The sequence below is a fragment of the Cibotium barometz genome, chromosome 5 (assembly GCF_041138505.1).
Source record: "Cibotium barometz isolate CiBa-2024 chromosome 5, ASM4113850v1, whole genome shotgun sequence".
Classification (NCBI taxonomy): domain Eukaryota; kingdom Viridiplantae; phylum Streptophyta; class Polypodiopsida; order Cyatheales; family Cibotiaceae; genus Cibotium; species Cibotium barometz.
The window spans coordinates 12425962-12441844 of NC_141050.1; the positions used below are offsets into that span (position 1 = coordinate 12425962).

At 48.5% G+C, this 15883-nt stretch overlaps 1 protein-coding gene across 2 annotated transcripts in view; it reads right to left on the reverse strand.

Annotated features, from left to right (window-relative positions):
* LOC147638068 (Transducin/WD40 repeat-like superfamily protein) overlaps window positions 1–15883 on the reverse strand; it is a 68548-nt gene that overhangs the window by 43050 nt on the left and 9615 nt on the right. For both annotated transcript variants that reach the window (XM_086797938.1, XM_086797937.1), the window contains exons 8-9: window positions 305–458; window positions 108–197 (exon numbers count right to left, since the gene is read on the reverse strand). In XM_086797938.1, the coding sequence (XP_086654064.1) occupies window positions 108–197; window positions 305–458 (244 nt within the window). The remainder of the gene's footprint in view (window positions 1–107; window positions 198–304; window positions 459–15883) is intronic.

Sequence of the window (15883 nt, forward strand, 5' to 3'; positions counted from 1 at the left end):
GATAAACCCTGCTTAAGCCAAGGGAGTAAAATGCTGATATAGGAATGTGTTAGAATGAAATTCAAGAAGTGAAAGGATATGAAATGCAATAAATTGTTGTATCTCACCACAAGTTGCAAATATAGGTAGAGTTGGATGTCTTGCTATGGACCGAATGCTTCCAGAGCCCCTGCCTTTGTAAGTGCCCAGCAACTTTCCTACAAACATTATTCAAATTTTCAACACCACATGTCTAGATGTATTACAATTCATATGCAATACTCATTCTTTGAATATGACCTATGAAAGGTTAAAGGACGTAAACCTGTGCGCATGTCAAATGAAGCTAAGTCGCCATTTCCAGTCCCAACAAAAATGTTGTAACCATCTAAATCTGCTTCAACTGCCTTAATGGGAGATTCCAAGAAATCAAATGCAAGCATAGGTCTTCTTCTTGCACACATATCGTAGAGTCTGACCTGTGAAAACATAGACCATTTTTTAAAGCTCCATACAAGACAAAACATCTTAAGTTGGGACTCTCTCTCTCTCTCTCTCTCTCTCTCTCTCTCTCTCTCTCTCTCTCTCTTTGCCGATTCGCTTCACTGCCGCCCACTAGCCCTTCCGCCTCGCTGCCCTGCTGACTGTTCGCCGATTCGCTTCGCTGCCGCCCCCTAGCCCTTCCGCCTCGCTGCCGCCCACTAGCGCTGCCCTGCTGACTGTTCGCCGATTCCGCCTCGCTGATTCGTTCCCCCCCCCCCCCCCCGCTATGCTGGCCCGCCTTCCTCTCCGGTAGGCCCTGTGATTCCGCCTCGCTGATTCGCTTCACTGTTCGCCGCCGCCTCGCTATGCTGGCCCGCCCCGCCTCCCTCTCCGCTAGGGTCCGTGCCCCCCCAATTCGCTTCGCTGCCGCCCACAAGCCCTTCCGCCTCGCTGCCGCCCACTAGCGCTGCCCTGCTGACTGTTCGCCGATTCCGCCTCGCTGATTCGTTCGCCGCCGCCCGCTATGCTGGCCCGCCTTCCTCTCCGGTAGGCCCTGTGATTCCGCCTCGCTGATTCGCTTCACTGTTCGCCGCCGCCTCGCTATGCTGGCCCGCCTCGCCTCCCTCTCCGCTAGGGTCAGTGCCCCCCCCCCCCCCCCCCCCCCCCCCCCCCCCCCCCCCCCCTCTTCCTTTTCCCCACCCACGCACCCACCCTAGCTCAGGTGCCCAAGGCAACAACATAACTCTCTCTCTCTCTCTCTCTCTCTCTCTCTCTCTCTCTCTCTCTCTCCCTGCCTGTGGTAGGGACTGCAGAGTAATCTGGGGGAATGGCCCCGAGTCTCCAAGAGAAACTCGAGGCCCTCAAGACGGCAATGAAGGCACTAATCAAGGAGAACAAGAAGACATCCGATTCCAACCTCAATGAGGTGAAGAACAAACTACACCAGCACATCATGGACCTCAAAGCACGGGTCACGGACCTTGAACAAGAGAACATGGCATTCAAGGAAGAGGTGAGTGCATTGAAAGTGGAACTGGTAGCCATCAAGAATACTGAGAAGGAAGAAGGGGAGATCAATGACAACACTCTCACGGCCATCAAAGAAGAGATCTCCAAGGATATCACTAAGGACATGGAGGGAAAACTCGAAGCCAAGCAATCAGGATGGGTTGAGGTGGTGAAGAAGAACATCCGTAAAGAAGTGAGGGAGGAGACTCAAAGGGAAGAACACCAAATCATTCACACCACCATTGAGGAGGAGAAGTTGAGGCATGCCCGCCGCCTCAACATTCGAGTCACAGGCATAGCCGAGACACCCGACTCCACTCCCGAGAAAGATGGACAGCTTCTATGCATGAAGCTCGGCTACAGGGAAGAGGACCCTCTCCCTTTCACCAAAGCATGGAGAGCCGGGAAAGACTCAACACGCAAGCGAGCCCTCATCCTACAGTTTGCAGGAGAGACGGAGAGGGTCACCTTCATGAGGAAGAGGGTCATACTACGAGGTTTAGAGGGAGCTCCTATTTTCTTGGATGATGATCTCACGAGGATGCAGCTTGAGCATAGGAGAGCTTGCATGCCACGAGTCTTACACGCGAGGAGAGAAGACAAGAAGGTCTTCTATCGAGATGGTCGGGTCATCATTGATGGCCGGCCCATGGATTAGCGGTTTGGGGCCTATGGAACACAAACCAGACCACTGACAGAGATACACATGGCAGTATGGAACTGTAATGGTTCACTATGGGTGCAGCTTGGACGACTGGAGCATGTTATGGTGGGGAGAGACATCATACTTCTGACAGACCTCTCTGGATCCACAGGGTGGAGGATCTCCATGTCATCATAGTCATACACCTCACACTGTCTGCTCTGTGTGTGGGCATTGAAGTCGCCCATAAGAAATACTTCCCCTAGTGTAGAATAATACATAATCTCCTCTGATGACAGACAAGTGTACGGCGAGGCTCCTGTCTCCTCCTCCTGTGGCATGTCCTCTGTAATGACATAGGAGGATCCTGATGGAGGAAAGTAACATAGGGCTATGTATATAACCCTGTCCTGTGAGAGCTGTAAGCTGATCCACATGTATCTGGCCTCTGGATCCTGTGCTACCACTCTCAATCTCCCCTGTAGCTCCCGTTTGAATAGAACTGCTACTCCCCTCGACCCTCTCGAGGGACCCTGGCGTGTGGTCCTCCTGTATGCTGACTCCCACTGGAATCCCTCTACTCGAGGTAGCCCTCTCTCTAGGCTCTGATGTGTCCCTATCTATATAAGAACAAGCCTCTACAAGGCTACAAGCACACACAACTCTCAAGGCTCAAGCTTTCAAGCTTCTTCTAGCTTCCAACTTCCAAGTTCCAAGCCTCTAGGCTCTCACACAAGGCCCGCGGGCTGCCGCCCTACTATCTAGATTCTAGAATCTAGACTCTCTCTCTCTCTCTCTCTCTCTCTCAAGCCTCTTGAGTCTTCCAACTTCCAAGCCTCTAGGCTCTCTCTCTCTCTCTCTCTCTCTCTCTCTCTCTCTCCCTCAACTTTCAAGCCTCTTGAGTCTTCTAACTTGCAAACCTGTAGGCTCTAGCCTCTAGGCCTCTCTCTCTCTCTCTCTCTCTCTCTCTCTCTCTCTCTCTCTCTCTCTCATTCCTCAAGGCTCAAGAGTCAAGCCATCTTCAACCATGGCATCCTCCTCACGTGTCGAGGACATGGTGGGAGGAGGTTAACTACACCCCATCCGCTCATGGAGGCGGTTCTCGGCCATGGGTCTGCAAGCTTTGCCCGTACCGGCGAATGGGTGGCGCCGACAAAGTGCGAGCCCACCTCTTGCATGAGAGTGGGCATGAGGTGAGGTTTTGCACGAATGTCACGCCCGAGAAGAGACGAGAACTTCTTGGCAAGCTTAGCGTCTACGAAGCGGTCGAAGCGACAAGAAGGACACCACGAGTGGCCGTGGATCCCGCGATGATGGGGAGAGGAACTCAAGCCTCTACAATGGAGTCATGTGGTGGATCGGGATCATGCACACCATCACCTTCACCATCAAGTCGGAATGTTACTCCATCCACGACGCCGGCACCCTCCATCTCGACGGCCTCTCAATCATTTGAGTCCGTCCATGTATTCTGCCTCCTTAAGGCTTAGTCCTGACTCTTGAGTCATGACTCATTTTGTATCTACTTAATTATTAATATGACTCAAAAGCTTACTATTTTAGTGTAAATTTGTGCTCATTTTGATGTACTTCCAAAGTAGAATAAGTGTAGAGTAGAAAATTTTAAAAAAAAAGTATTTTTTGAGTGCCGTTCCCTCCCCCGTCCCCGTTCCCTACTTATGGCCGTCCCCCGTCCCGTCACCGTCCCCCGTCCCTTGTGACTATGAGATAGCCCTATTTTATGGCGGCACTTCAAAGAGTCCCGGACACCGACACCTATTGCAGACCCACAGACATGGCACACATATGCAGAGGGCCTATACCACGCCCCACAGCAGCCACCTATACCTCAGCCACACGAGCCTCGACCTACTAGAGCTAGCTTCTTTACCCACTCGATGGTAAAGGAAGCTATCCGCCGCCTACAGCATGGACGGGCCGTCGACCATATGGGCCTGCACGGTGAGCATCTCATATATGCAGTAGATTCTTTGGCTCCTTTTCTTGCACACCTGTTTAACACGGCACTAGCAGAGGGTTTGCCTGCGGAGTGGACGATGCACGCCATTGTGCCGATTCACAAGACAGGGGATATGCTCGATCCGAGCAACTACAGGACGGTTATGGTTAGCCACGTGTTGGCCAAACTCAAAGGTGCAGTGTTGGAGCAAGAGCTTAGCTTATATGCTGAGCGAGCAGGTTTACGCTCATCAGGGCAGGCAGGCTTCAAGAGAGCTTTCTCTACCACTGACCATGTATTCACTTTGAGATGTATGATTGATCAGGCCAGAGTGAGGAAGAGAAAGCTCTATTGCTGCTTTGTGGATTTCCGCAAGGCATTTGACACAGTACCACGAGAGAGGCTCTTTCAGCGCCTTCAGTCTCTTGGCATACCAGCAGATATGACATGGGGCATCTATGCATTATATGAGCAGGCTTTTGGGCGAGTCAGATGTCCAGGAGGTATGTCCGAGACTATTGTTAGCACCATTGGTGTGAAGCAAGGATGCCCACTTTCCCCCACGCTATTTGGGTTATACATTGATGAGGTGGCTGACTTCATTACACGGAGAGACGGAGATGGAGTTGATTTAGCAGGTACCTCAGTACATATTATGCTTTACGCTGATGATATTATATTGGTGTCTGAGTCTCCAGGAGGTCTACAGCAACATCTATATGCACTCGATGATTTCTACACACAGAGGGGTCTTACTGTGAACCTTGGGAAAACCAAGGTTATGGTCTTTCATACATCGAGACAGGGCAGGAGTCAGCTGACATTCACTCTCGCAGGACGCTAGGTGGAGGTGGTGGCATCATACGTGTACCTAGGGGTTACCTTCGCTGCAACAGCCACACGCTTCACCATGGGTTCAGCAGCCAGAGCTAGATTGACACGGGGATATGCAGCATTGGCTATGCTAGAGAGACAGTGCCACCAGGCGCATTTTCAGGAGCCCCGGACAAAGGGGTGGCTATTTGACACATTAGTCACACCGGCACTGATGTATGGAGCAGCGGTATGGGCGCCAGGCCTTGCTACCCATTGGTGGACACAGATAGAAAGACCACACGCCCTCATGATGGCACGCATGATACGCAGCAAACCATCAGTACCTCATGACATTATCCGAGCAGAGTTTGCTGCGCCTCCTATGATGGTAGAGGCCATATTCCAGACTATATGCCTGCTAGACAGATTCAGAGAGATGCCACGGGACAGATTGTCATACAGAGCTTTTGAGGCATCTAGACAGCTAGCTGAGGCAGGAGACAGAGGATCATGCTATGCACAGGTCACACATTGGTTCTCACAGCATGGCCTAGACATGGATCATCTACCACCATTCCAGTATGACAAGGATGCACCACCTACGCCAGATCTTTGAGGCAGCAGACCATCACCAGTTTCTTCCGAACCCAGGAGGTGGAGGAAACCGACATAGTGGATCTTGTGGACCCTCCACGAGCTGCTCTGGACCTTCGGACCGAGCCTCTGCACTCCAGCGTGCTCGACGCCCTCGAAACCCCCCCCCCCCCCCCCCCCCGGTCGGCCACGATCACCTCTTCAGCTTCAAATCCAGGACATGCTCCACGCCCATCGAGCTACCTTTCCACGTGACATAGCTGAGGGAGACCTCTCGGCCATACTCGTCAACCCCATGCTTGACATTTTGGAGAGTGGTATACCATCTACTCGGAGCTGATGTTGCTCCCATGTTTTTATGTTCATAGTTTTTCATGACGAGTTTCGATGGACAGTTTTGTATCACCCTAGTGAGATAGCTATATTTATGTTTTCATTCTGTTTTATTTTCCATTCCATGATGAGGTATGCCATGGACATTATTGTACCACTTTGGTCTCATAGGCTCATTGGGTCTTTAGTAGACTCTCTCTCTCTCTCTCTCTCTCTCTCTCTCTCTCTCTCTCTCTCTCTCGATCGATGGTTTCATACTGAGGACCAGATATCTTGACATATACATGTCACATGCCATGCGGATTGTAGTGGGCCAGTTGCGGGTGTCATTGCACCGCCTCATGAGGAGAGGATATGCTCTATGTTCCATAGTCACAGGGGACGGAGAGGACGGATGGTCGGGACGTAGAAACACCATCCCGAAACGACATGGGGCTCCGACACGGATTGGGGACGGGCGGGACGCCTCGGGCATCTGCGTCACCAGGGGATGGCGTCCCGGGAACAACGGAACGGGCACACCTTGTCGGAGCGGGTCTAGAACGGGACGGCCAGGATGCCTTTTTTTTCACTGGTTTTTCGCGGTTTTTTCGATTTTTTCCCCGCCGTTTTTTCTATCGTTTATGGCCGTTGCTTCTACCCGTTTTTTCCCGTTGGTGGCTAGCAGCTGCGCCCGTTTTCACCCGTTGGCACTGTGGCCTGCCGTGACCCGCACCATGCTTGAGCCTTGGAGCCGCCTATAAGGCTTGCGCCTATATATACAATGGCTTATCGAGATGGCAAGGATCAGATGCTCTCACACTCTCGAACTCTAAAGGGGGAGCGAGCACAGTGGACTGCTTGATGGGATCTCCTTCATTGATACCTGATGTGCGGGGTTTCACCCCATTGGCATAGCAGCCGATCATGCATACCTAAGTTTCACACTAGTAGGTAGATCCCCGAGAGATGGGCCAGCCACTCATCTACCTAGGTACCCGAGATATCAATTTACACGTGAGACAGTTGGGGTTTCTCGAGATGCAGTATGTGATGGCTTGTTCGCTTTAGACTCGCATAGCCCTCTGGACGAGATCACGAGAGGATTGGCAGGTATACTACATGCATCCGCCTCATATGCGTTTCCCCGCACTATGATCCCTTCCACCCACCCCCGCAGCACTGCCCGGTATGATGATGAGTGTCGTGAGACACGAGCACAGCTACAGCGTGAGATTGCCATTGGGTCTCACACGCATAGACAGGCTAGGATGATCTTTCGGCGCCTTGTGCGGAGGAAGCCTATCTGGCTAAGCTAGAGGAGGAGATCTACCAACTCTTCCTGGGGAAGGACAGCAAGAGGGCATGGAAGATGTTTCACGAGAGACAGCCTGGTACTCCGATTACTACACCTTAGGCATGGCATACTTATGCTAGAGAGCTATATGATACACCAGGACAGCCCCCCACCCCCCCTCCACTGGGAGCTAGACCGGCTAGCAGCACCTTTTTTACTATGCGGATGGTGCTAGATGCGATAGACAGGTTACAGAATGGAAAGGCACAAGATCATGATGGGCTAGTTGGAGAGCACTTCTCATATGCACGAGACACTTTGGCTCCGCTCATCGTACATGTGTTTAATCGTGCCATTTGTGAGGGTTTCCCGACAAGCTAGACAGAGCATATCATTGTACCACTCTTTAAGAGTGGGGACCCCATGGTACCAGGCAACTATAGGACGATCATGATTGGTCATTACTTGGCCAAACTATATGGCTCTATATTGGAGTCGGAGCTGAGCCGATGGGCAGAGAGGCATGGTCATCGAGCACATGGACAGGCTGGCTTCAGGAGAGGATTTACTACCTTGGATCACATACTGACACTTTGGGCACTTATTGAAGAGGGCAGGGCACAAAAGAGAAGGATATATTGCTGCTTTGTGGACTTCCGCAAAGCCTTCGATACCGTACCACGTGCTAGGCTTATGCACAGATTGCATGACATTGAGTTACCCGAGGATATGCAATGGGGGATATATGCTTTCTATGAGTCTGTGAGATAGGCAAAGTCCGAGCTCCAGGGGATATATGCTTTGTATGAGTCTGTGATAGGCAGAGTCCGGACTATCTGATAGGGTGACCAGCACCGGCACGATAGGGGTGAAGCAGGGATGCCCGCTATCGCCCACCCTCTTTGGACTGTACATTGATACGGTCTCTGATTATGTAGACAGATTGGGAGGCCCACGGGCATGCCTAGCAGGGGTGTTGATACCCATCTTGTTATATGATTATGATATTGTTCTAATCTCAGACTCTCCGGAGGGATTACAAAGACACTTGTTATATGATGATGATATTGTTCTAATCTCAGACTCTCCGGAGGGATTACAGAGACACCTGGATGCATTACAGCCTTTCTGTGCGGATAGAGATCTGACAGTGAACCTTGGGAAAACCAGGTTATGGTGTTTAACACCACACAGGCATGGGCGACGAGATGAGAGCCTCAGTTCACTTTCCGAGGGGAGCCAGTAGAGTACGTCAGGTCATATGTCTACTTGGGAGTTACTTTCACAGCAATGCGAGGAAACTCTGCCTCGACCAATTCACCCATACGCTTGCAATTTGAAGCATTGTTTGTCACCACTTGGACCACATTCTCTGGCCCAACATCCAAAATTGCCTGTCTGATGTGGTGATAAATAAACTCAGCACTGATGGATTTTCCTGCCTTTCCTGCATCCACAGCCCGCAAGAAGTATGTGCCAAGACATGAGGACACCAAAATATTGATAATGTGTCGTCTACGCATATCACTCCAGCCATCAGATATGATGGTGCACCCAAAAGACTGTCATCCTGCCTTGACAGGTACCAATGCCTTGTCTATCAAGGCTTTCTGCTCTTCAAGCATCATGGTACGCATTTTGTTGTACTCCACCCCGGACCACGAGTCTGTGTGGGCAACCTCTGCTATGGCCCTCACCATTCTCTTCCATTGATCAGCCCTCAGTACATTGAAGGAGATGTTGCACTCCACAAGAGTGCAAGCAATCTCCATCTCAGTCACTTTTTGTCTCTCTTTCACCCACGAAAGAGATGACACACGTGAAGGCAAAGTACTCTGTCTCAGCACATGTGCATCATCATCCTCATCACCCTCCTGTATGACACAGGCCCTCTTTCTACCCCCTGTAGACTGGCTATCCTGTGTGGAAGCCATCTCCCCCACAAGCGCATCATGAAGTGTATCTTGAGTGTGCTGGCTGCCCCTTACCTTCTTTGAACCCTTTGCTGTTGATGAATTCTCAGCAATGAGCTTGTCTCTGATATCCTGCGGCACCTGCTTGCATCCACCACAATTGCCGGTGGTGCCAATACCTGTCAAGTGTATCACGACACGAGAAATTGTGCTCGTGAGCTCGAAGTTGCAATACTTGCACTGCCATCTACGCGTGCCAGAACCAGCTTGGGTCGGCGTATTAATAACACGGATGACATTGGTGTGCTCCTGCCAGTAGGGGTTGCATGGCTTCGGCATATTGAGAGTGAGAGCTTAGAGCATACTCCAAAGGAGGAAAGAGAGAGAGAGGGAGAGGGACCCCGGACTCGGGAGGGAGTGAGAGAGAGACGAGATTAATCATGTAGTACATTGGCCGCTCGCGGTTGAGAGAGAGAGAGAGAGAGAGAGAGAGAGAGAGAGAGAGTACAGTACGAGACAGAGATGCATCATGAGGGACCAAGGCCATGAGCGAGAGAGAGCGTGAGAATTACGCGGCCACATGTGGTTTCCTAGACAAGGCATCCGCTACCACATTCTTTTTGCCATCCACATGAACAATCTGAAAGTGAAACATGGACAAAAAGTTTGCCCATCTCATATGCTTCTCTGAAAGCTTCGTTTGGGTAAGGAAATAGCAAAGAGTCTGATGATCACTCTGAACAATGAAATCAGCCCCAAGAAAGTAATGCTTCCAAGTAGAAAGAGAAAGAATAATCGCAAGAAGCTCCTTCTCATATACTTGTAGATTCCTTTCTGCTGGTGACAGAATTCTGCTCTCATAAGCAATAACATGTCCATCCTGCATAAGAACAGCCCCAATGCTATTCCCACATGCATCACACTGTACCACAAAAGGTTTATGAAGATCCGATAAAACCAAAACTGGACTAGTGGTTAGCTTTTCCTTAAGCTTGTTGAAAACTTCCACTTCCTTAATTGTCCATCGGAATTTTACATCCTTCTTGGTCAGGTGATGTCAAGGTGAAGCAATTTTTGCAAAGAATCGGATAGACCTCCTGTAATATGAACAAAGTCCTAAGAAACTTCTCACATCATGAATAGTCTGTAAATCTGGCCAATTCTTTATCGCTTCAATTTTTGCTGGATCCATCCTGACGCCATCCTTAGACACTATGTGCCTAAGAAAGTGAATCTCCTGCATGAAGAATTCACTCTTCTTTCCATTCACAACCAACCTATGCTTTCTGAGTTCCTCAAAGACTTTGGTCAAATGCTCCCGATGCTCCTTCTTTGAGTGAGAAAACACAATCATATTATCAAAGAAAGTGCCCACAAAAGCACAGTGGGGTCGAAAAATCCAATCCATCATCCTGTTAAAAGTCACTGGAGCATTCGTAAGACCAAAAGGCATGACCAAAAACTCATAGAGTCCAAAAGTTGTCCTGAAAGCTGTCTTGTGCACATCTTCTAGCGTGATGCGAATTTGATGATATCCACTCTTCATATCAATGCGACCGAAGTAAGCTGCTCTCTGTAACCTATCCAAGATATCATTGATTCGAGGTATAAGGAATCTAATCTTAGTCAGTGCCCTGTAGTCAATGCACATCCGCCAAGAACCATCTTTCTTTTGTACCAAAAGCACTGGTGAACAATAGGGCAAAGAGCTCAGCTGAATCAACCCTTTGTCCAACAGATCACACACTTGGCTCATAATCTCTTCTTGTTGGGCTGCACTCACCCTATAGGGTGGCTTATTCGGTGGTGAACTTCCAGGAATCAAATCAATCCCATGATCCTTAGACCTAGCAAGCGGCAATTCCCCTGGCAAAGCCTCTGAAAAACAATCTTGAAAACTTTTGAGAAATTCCAATCTTTCCTTATCCAACTCAAACAGATTAGAATCTATGGTATCCTGATTCTCTTTAACAAACAGTAAGTAAACAGAAAGATGTTTCTTTATTAAACGAGAAATGACCGAGGCCGATACAACAGGAATAGATTCCCCTTTAAGCTTTACATCAAGGGTATGTTCCTTATCCTTATTAGTGAGAGAGACTTTCCTGTTGAAAGTATCTTGTGATATGCAGCGGAAGTCTTTGTATTGGAAGATCCTGTCACACAAATGCTCACACCGTCTTCTGTATCCTGAGTTTCGTGAGTTTAGCAATCCACTTTAATACTTCAAACTTTAAAGAGATATGAGAGAGAGAGAGATGAGAACTGTACACCAGATTGGGTCTCGAATTACCCACTGAAGGACCCCCTATCCCGATAACAAGATAGTATTTGCTTTATTTCTTTAGAGAGAATGACTGTGGACTATAGATAAGCCAAACGCAAGATCTCGGAGGATCGGAGCTTGGCTGAACCGTACACGGCTATAGAAACACCTCGATGAACTGATCTCGAGCCTATGCACTCTTCCCAAGGGCATGAGGAAGGGCTGCACACCTGAGGCTGAGAAAAGGAGATGGTAGACTGTTCTAAGCTATGTTAGAATGCTGTAAATGCTTATGAATGCTGTGTTACCTTCACCAAATGACTGTTGCATGTATGGATGATGCATATAGGCGGAGGAACTGCTGTAGAACTGCTGTAGGACTGAAACGCAGGACTGAACTGGGCTGAATACCTGCTAGCTGTTATCTATGCTCAAAACGCAGAGGGTACTTGCTGAATTGGGGCTTGGCAGGGTGCTGTATGCAGGCGCCTATGGGCTGTACAGATGGGCTGAACCTGAACTGCTGCGTTAGGGTAAAGGTGGCTGCTGGGACTGCTGCGTTGAACTGCTGAATCTGTGGGACTGCTGCGTTGAAGTACAAAGACTGCTGTACTGCTAGGGCTAACTGAAGCAAACGCAGGTTCTCAAGGGGCTGGAGAAGCAAGCGCATAAGCTCCAAGGGCTGGATTAGTCTAGGGCTGAAGGCAAGGGTACTAATAGGGCTGAGGAGGAAAGCTCTTAGCACACTTAAGACTGAATGAGAAACTAATCCCTATAAAAGCCTATTTATACTAACTAGAGGTTGGTCAAGTTGGCTGGTCATTTAATAAAGTTTATATTTATAAATGACAAATAATGCAAATAATGCTAAATAAATACTATAGAGTATGGAAAAAATGCCAAATAAATCCTAGTAAATTCCCTAAGACTTCTGGGATGTTCTAAATGATGCACTGGCATATGCATGCATATTATGCAGGATGCAGAGAGTGCTTTCTGATGCAAACCCTAAGGCTTCTACCGACTCTACATGCATGAATGATTCTCTCCAAGTGGGTTAAGGGACTTGACTGATGACTGACTGACCCGCTAAGGCTGAGGAATGACCTACGTAGCTCGTGCCTGACTTATCCTGGACTGAGGATGTACAATGGGGTCACGGCGTACGACAATTATCATCCTACTCGATTCTAATACAGTACAACTATTTCACTTCTGATGATGAGCCATCTTGTCACCATGCACTGAGTGCAAAGTGCATGTGACATTCCCTCCTGATTAGCTTGGCGGCAAGTTCATGGCTTCCAAGTAGTCCGCCAATAACTGGGGGTACTCCTAGAAGAACTCCTCGTCGAGCCATACGGATTCATGGGTGCCTCGATCTCGAAATTTCATATAGAACTGACGAATCCGTCGACCGGGACCATGCTTCCATCGATGAAGAAGAATCTGCTCAGGCTCAATAACTTCTGCCTCGTCTACCACGTCTGGCTGCTATTCATCTGAAACATCAAACACTTCTGGACCAACATATGGTTTGAGCCAAGAAACATGGAAAACATCATGCATTGTCCAACTGGTAGGCAGTTTTAACTTCATGGAGACATCACTTAACTTTTTGACAATTTAAAAGGGCCAAAACTACGGAATGAAAGCTTGGGACAACGTTTGCCCACTTGTTTCAATCTCTGTTTCATGATACGCAAATAGACCCAATCCCCTTTCTTGAAGTGGACATCTCGTCTAGACTTATTTGCTTGTCTGCTATATGCTTCCTGAGCTTTGGTCAAGCGGTCCTTGACTGACTCAATGATCTCGGAAAATGCTTCCGTGGTTTTATTAGCCTCTAAAGATGGAGACACCATTCTCATCAAAAGAGAAGAAAAACGGCGACCAAAGGCTGCTTCATATGGAGTCCGTCCGACATTGGATGAATGAGTGTCGTTCAAGATAGCTTGGACCACTGGAAGATAGTGCTCCCATTTGGACTGCTGGTCATGACAGTATGACTTTAGGACATCAAAGGCCAACTGGTTATCAATTTATGTCTGGCCATCTGTCTGGGGATGAAATGCACTAGACAACTGCAACTTAGTTCCGAAGTTTTCAAATAATGCCCTCCAGAAATGCGAGGTAAACTTGGAATCTCTATCTGATGTTATGGTGCTAGGCAAACCACAAATTGGATACCAATGCTTGAGAAACAGATGGGCTACGCCCTTGGCTGTGAACGTATGCTTGCATGGGATGAGCATGCAGAATTTACTAAAGCGATCCATAATGGTAAAACATTGAGTGTTACGGGATCCACTGGATGCTGGTAGAGAGGCCCTACAAAGTCCATAGATATGTCGATGAAAGGTCCGTCAGGGATAGGCAAAGGTTCAAGTAAACCTGCCTTCTTTGTATGGGGAACCTTGACTTTTTGACAAATCTTACAGGCTTGTACATGTGCATAGACATCACGCCTCATCTTTGGCCAATAAAAGGACCGTTCTAATTTCTCGAGGGTACTGTTGATACCCCTATGTCCTCCAACTAAGGAGTCATGGGCATCGTGGAGAAGAGCAGAACACTTTTCCCGAGTAACCAGAGACGGTTCTTGTAGAACCACCAACCGTTCTGTACTGAATAGTGGCCATGCTCAGAAGTGAGGGCCAAACTATACTGAGTACCAAACTCAGGGGAGTCGACATGTTGGTCTTTCATACTATCCAAGTCCTTCCCCGTGATTTTGAGAATGGTAGATTCTTGGACTGCCTGGATGCTGGACTTTCGATCGAGAGCATCTGCTACTGGGTTATGCTTACCAAGGATGTATTCAATCATACCTCCAAACTGTTGGAAGATTTGACTCCACCTCGCCTGTCGATCACTCCACTGGGCACTTGGCATAGTCTGAAGCCACTTAAGTGCTTGGTGGTCTGTTTTCACTGTGAAAGCCTGTCCATAAAGAAAAGGCTTCCAATGTTTGAGCGTTGTGATCACACCCAAAAGCTCTTTGTCATATACCGAATAATTCTTTTCGAAGACATCCAACTTTCTGCTATAATATGCCACCGGTCTATTGTCCTGCTGGAGGACTGCACCTATGGCTACATTGCTGGCATCGGTGATGACCTCGAAAGGTTCATCCCATGATGCTAACTTTAATACAGGTGCTTCTGAGGCAGCTTTCTGGAGTGCATGGAATGCATCAAGTGCCTCACCTGTAACTGAGACTTTCTGCTTGCGAGTCTTCACCCCCTTGAGCAAGTTGGTAAGAGGTGCTACAAGGTTGGAAAACTGATGGACATGAGTACTATAGGCCTGACAAAGACCTACGAATGAACGGATTTCTTGGGCGGTCTTAGGAATGTCCCAATCTAAGATCTCCTGAACCTTTGATGGGTCCAGTCTAATCCCATCGGAATCGATGATGTAGCCCAGATACTGAACTTCCTTAACACCAAAAACAGACTTTTTGGCGTTTATGTAGAGCTGATTATCTCGCAAAAGTTGCAAGACTTTCTCCACATCTTTCTCATGCTGCTCCGCAATGGCTGAGAAGACTAGTATGTCATCAAGGAATATGAAAACACACTTCCCAATGTGGACTGCGAAAATCCTAGACATCATCTTATTGAACGTTGCGGGTGCATTTGTAAGCCCAAAAGGCATGACTACGAACTCGTAGTGACCACGCTCTATCCGAAAAGCTGTTTTTGGAATGTCAGCTTCAAAAATGCGGACCTGAAGGTAACCACTCTTGAGGTCGATCTTAGTGAAAAACTTAGCACCGTCTAAACGCTCCAAAATGTACTCTATCCTGGGCATAGGAAACTTATTCTTGATAGTGAGTTTGTTTAATGCCCGGTAGTCTACACAACGGCGTGCATACTTGTCCTTCTTTTGGACAAATAGGATAGGTGCAGCAAATGGGGAGGAAGAAGGCCGAATGAATCCGGCTTGGAGAAGCTCAGATAACTGCTTTTCTAACTCGCCCTCTAAAGTCTTGGAAAGACGATAGGGAAACCTGCTAGGAGGATCTATCATCTGATCCAGGGACCAAATCAATGTGATGGTCCTCAAGGCGAGAGGGTGGGAGACTCGGCGGGAGATCGTCCCTAAGCATAATGTCCTGGTGTCTGGATAGGAGGTCTGCTAACTGAGGGACTGAAGATGTAACGGATGCTACTAATGAGGGAGGGGTTGTTTGAGCACGAACATAAAGGAGTGCTCCTTCTGCTCCCTTGCGGATAGCTCGTCTGGCCTGGAGATGCGACTTCTATCCCCACGAATCATGACAGGCTCAAGAAAACCTTTACAAATAGTAAAAGTGTCCTGCCCCCAATTGGGAATAGGCTCAAACTTACGGAACCACTAAATTCCTAAGATCATGTCACACCCCAACAGAGGTGAGACGATGAAATATCGTTGAAATGAGGCCTTCTGAACTTCAAAGGCAAATTGTTGTGCCTTCTGGGAAATGTGGGTGCGAAGACCAGGTGTAAACCCGTCCACATCCAGATGATATGGGACTAATGTGCAGTTCAATTTATTAGCCAACTGGGGAGAGATGACGTCTTCAGAACTACCCATATCGAAAAGGACTACAAACTGTCGGCCCTGG